Source organism: Setaria viridis, chromosome 5 (assembly GCF_005286985.2).
Source record: "Setaria viridis chromosome 5, Setaria_viridis_v4.0, whole genome shotgun sequence".
NCBI classification, from domain to species: Eukaryota; Viridiplantae; Streptophyta; class Magnoliopsida; order Poales; family Poaceae; genus Setaria; species Setaria viridis.
The window spans coordinates 41,300,486-41,304,317 of NC_048267.2; the positions used below are offsets into that span (position 1 = coordinate 41,300,486).

At 54.8% G+C, this 3,832-nt stretch overlaps 1 protein-coding gene across 1 annotated transcript; it reads left to right on the plus strand.

Moving 5' to 3' along the window:
• Nucleotides 1-1,083: 1,083 nt before the first annotated feature.
• On the plus strand, nt 1,084-3,444 carry LOC117855366 (uncharacterized). Its single transcript, XM_034737701.2, has 5 exons — nt 1,084-1,332; nt 1,664-1,939; nt 2,039-2,250; nt 2,354-2,630; nt 2,741-3,444. Exons 2-5 carry the CDS (start codon nt 1,682-1,684, stop codon nt 3,083-3,085), a joined length of 1,092 nt encoding a protein of 363 aa, XP_034593592.1. The 5' UTR covers nt 1,084-1,332; nt 1,664-1,681; the 3' UTR covers nt 3,086-3,444.
• Nucleotides 3,445-3,832: the final 388 nt, after the last annotated feature.

Sequence of the window (3,832 nt, forward strand, 5' to 3'; positions counted from 1 at the left end):
AATGATATCCAACACCGGCTGCGGAACGGCCCAGGTCGGAAGGCAAGCGACACAGCCAGCGAGCACGAGAGGCCGGAAGGAAGCTTATGAACGTGACGTTGTGATGATCCACCATCTTTGCACGGCCATTGCTGTCTGGAGGGCTTATGACTTTACGCAGCGTCGGCCCTTGACCGCACCGTATAGTCCAAACCATCACAATCCTCCCCGTCATGAAAAATCAACAACGGCCAGTCTTGTGTCTTGTCCATCCTTGGACGAGCCTGCCAGTGGTGATCTCTACGGTGTAGGGTCGCGGTCATACAACACACAGGTCCAGCCCCAGGTCCAGCCGCGGTGCAACGACCTCACCCTCCTCCGTTGCTTATTTTCCGAACACGGGAAACCGGATAATTCGAGACGCTATCGCCCTGCCACCGCCTATTTACGGCCAGCGCTAGCGAAAAGGACTCGAGCGAGAGCAGATGCGCCAAAGCCGGCGGCGGGGTTCAGTGGATCACATTGCCCGCTCGCTGTCACTACCCGAACGGCACAGACCACTACCGAACAGCACAGACCCCAGACCGGAATTTCGTTACGCGCTGGTGCAGCTCGTTACACCAGATCGCGGGCGTGGGTAGAGACAAACCCGGAGCACCGGCCGGAATCACACCGCGCAGCCAGCACCGGGCAGGCAGCAGGCCTACACGGCTACGCAACGCGGGGTCTTGTCATGTCGGACAGAGCCGACGGGCGCTGCCGCTTGGACCTTGTCACCTTGGTACTGTATCTTGGGCCGTGTTTAGTTCGGCGAATTTGGGGGTGCCAAATTACTGTTACAGCACTGTAGCACACTGTAGCGTTTCGTTTGTATTTGTGAATTATTGTCCAAATATTGACTAATTAGGCTCAAAAGATTCGTCTCGCAAAGTACAACAAAACTGTGCAATTAGTTTTTAATTTCATCTACATTTAGTACTCCATGCATGTACCACAAGTTTGATGTGATGGGGAATCTTCTTTTTGCATAGTGTCAAAGTTGGGAGTTGGGAGTAACTAAACATGGCCTTGCTTGCAGCTGTTGCCTACAACTTGGCTTTAACCAACCGCGCAGGCGCAGTCAGGACTCAGGACGGCATGGGACAGCCAACTGATGCCGTCTAAACCTGAGTCCTCCTGACTGGCACCTGGCTGATAATCCCGAGACGGCCACAAATCACAAGACCGGTGAGCCCGGCGATCTGCCGATGTCATTCTCATCTCCACCCACGCATCACACTCGTCCTCCGTTCCCCTGGGACTCGCCGGCCTCCGCTTGCCGGCTACCGCACAATTCCGGCCGCCGTCTAGATGGCAAGTCCGCCTGGGTGTTTTTTTTTTTCAGTTGGTTCTTTGCCGATCCTCGATACTGATACTTGATCCTCCTGCTCGTGCTAGTGCATGGTAGAAGTAGAATTTTGCACCTCCCAGAATTTCATATTTATGTTCTTGAGATGCTTTGCTAGTTCCTTTGCCCTAATTACTCTGCACGCACATGCACTGCCACACTTTTAACTGTCCGTCGCTCCCGTTGGCTCTTCTGATACTCTCTGATCTCCGTGGCTCTGTGCCATCTGCATGCTCAGTTTCTTCAGTTGTCAGCTGATATCTTTTTTTATGGGAATTTTGATCGTCTCAAGTGCAGGTTGACTAACGGATCCAAATGGTCGCGCTCTCCAAAGTAGCCCTGGTGTCTACAGTGGCGCTGCTGGGCTGGGCGTACCAGGCCACCCGGCCGCCGGCCCCGGCGATCTTGGGCGCTCCGGGAGGGCTACCGATCACCTCCCCGAGAGTCCGGCTCAAGGATGGCCGGCACCTGGCCTACATGGAGGCCGGAGTGCACAAGGAGAACGCAAGGTACAAGGTCATATTCGTCCACGGCTTCGCCTCCACTAAGGAGACCGGCTTCCCGGTGTCCCAGGTAACAGAATCTTGCTCGATCGTAACCTGGAATTGCGCGGTGTGTTGTGCGTTCGTTAACAAATCTCCAGCCTCACTTGTTTGTTTCTTACGATCTCAGGTGCTTGTGGAGGAGCTGCGGATATACATGGTGTTCTTAGACAGAGCCGGGTACGGCGACAGCGACGCCAACCCGAGGAGGTGCCTGAAGAGCGACGCCACGGACGTCGAGGAGCTCGCCGACGCGCTGCGGCTCGGGGACAAGTTCTACGTGGTCGGCTGCTCCATGGGCGGATACGTTGCCTGGAGCTGCCTCAACTACATTCCGCACAGGTCAGACAGAGCATCTAGCACTCCAGTCCATTAGTCCAACGCAAACAGACTGCAAGTTCAGATGATGAACTTGTCCTGACTGGATGGGATCGGGTGGTTGCAGGCTGGCTGGAGTGGCTCTGGTCGTGCCGGCGGTGAACTACTGGTGGCCGCTGCCGGACGACGTGCGGAGGATCGCGTACGGGAAGCTGGACGCCCGGGACCAGAGGACGTTCTGGATCGCGCACCACGCGCCGTGGCTGTTCCACGCCTGGCTCACGCAGAAGTGGCTCCCGGTGTCGCCGATCATCAGGGGCGAGCGCGGCGCGTTCACCGCCATGGACTGGGAGATCCTCACCGAGCTCCGGAGGAAGCAGCGCGAGAGCGGCCAGGTGGATCCGGTACAAAATTCTCATTCCCTGGACAGATATACACAACTGCACGTGAAGCTTTTCTCTTGCGACTTTATACAGTTATACTAACGTGGGAGGAAATACATGTTTGTTTCCAGGCCAAAACGACGCAGCAGGGGACCTACGAGTCGCTGTGCCGCGACGCGACGACCCTGTTCGGCACGTGGGAGTTCGATCCCACGGAGGTCAAGAACCCGTTCCCCGACGGCGAGGGCGTCGTGAGCATCTGGCAGGGGTACAAGGACAGGATCGTGCAGGTGGAGATCCAGCGGTACGTGGCGCGGAAGCTGCCGTGGGTGCGGTACCACGAGCACCCCGAGGCCGGGCACTTGCTCCCGGACATGGACGGGGTCGGCGACGAGATCGTCAGGGAGCTCTTGCTCGGCGGGGCGCCGCCAGGCTCGCAGCTGCAGAGCGAGCCGCGCCAGGATCAGGATGGGTGAACGTACTGCGTACTGAAAGGTTGGTGGAGAAATTGAAACGAGCAGGTAGATACTTGCATGTAGCTGAAGCTGAAGAATAAACGTCGCTGGGACAAGTCGATGCACTGATTGCCGGACGAGTTGGGAAGTGCAAGAACATGGTATTGGACTATTGGTAGTTGATGAACCTCAGTCCATGGATTTAGGCATTTAGCAATTAGCACAGTTGGCCAGTGGCGTGTCATGCTATCCGATCCTCATTGATGGATTCAGCCTATGCTCTGCTCTCCCCGATGCTCGAAACAGTGACCACGTAGTATTCATCGGAGGAAGTACAAGTAGGGTGGACCTTATCAGATATGTGAGCCGGGATTTGTGCAGACGTACAGTACCTTTGCATGCAGAGCCAGCAGACCTGAGCATCGGTTGATATGGGCTGGATGTTCTGCTCGGCCTGCTCAGAACGGAAAAAAATAAGATCGGCACTACCGGCCCAAGAAGCATTTGTAGGAACCGAAATGATACAGGTACAGTCGTCGTGACTCATTCGGCGTTGAATTAACAACTACTACCAGAAATCCCAGAACCGAAATAGGACAATTTTTAAGTAAATTTTTTTCGTTTCCCTAAGCCAGAAATGCAATAAATTTAGTCAAAGTTCGTGTGTCCATTAGAGCATTCGCAATGGTAGTTTCATGGACAATAAATGAGCTACCATGTAAACAATTGTGGTGACATAATACATTATTTATGAGGTGAGAGAAGAAA

What these genes read in the sequence shown, in the direction of transcription:
- LOC117855366 (XM_034737701.2), top strand. Translation starts at nt 1,682, where the DNA reads ATGGTCGCGCTCTCCAAAGTAGCCCTGGTGTCTACAGTGGCGCTGCTG. An exon ending in CCGGCTTCCCGGTGTCCCAG is followed by an intron (nt 1,940 to 2,038) that starts GTAACAGAATCT and finishes TTACGATCTCAG; the next exon opens with GTGCTTGTGGAGGAGCTGCG. An exon ending in CTCAACTACATTCCGCACAG is followed by an intron (nt 2,251 to 2,353) that starts GTCAGACAGAGC and finishes GGGTGGTTGCAG; the next exon opens with GCTGGCTGGAGTGGCTCTGG.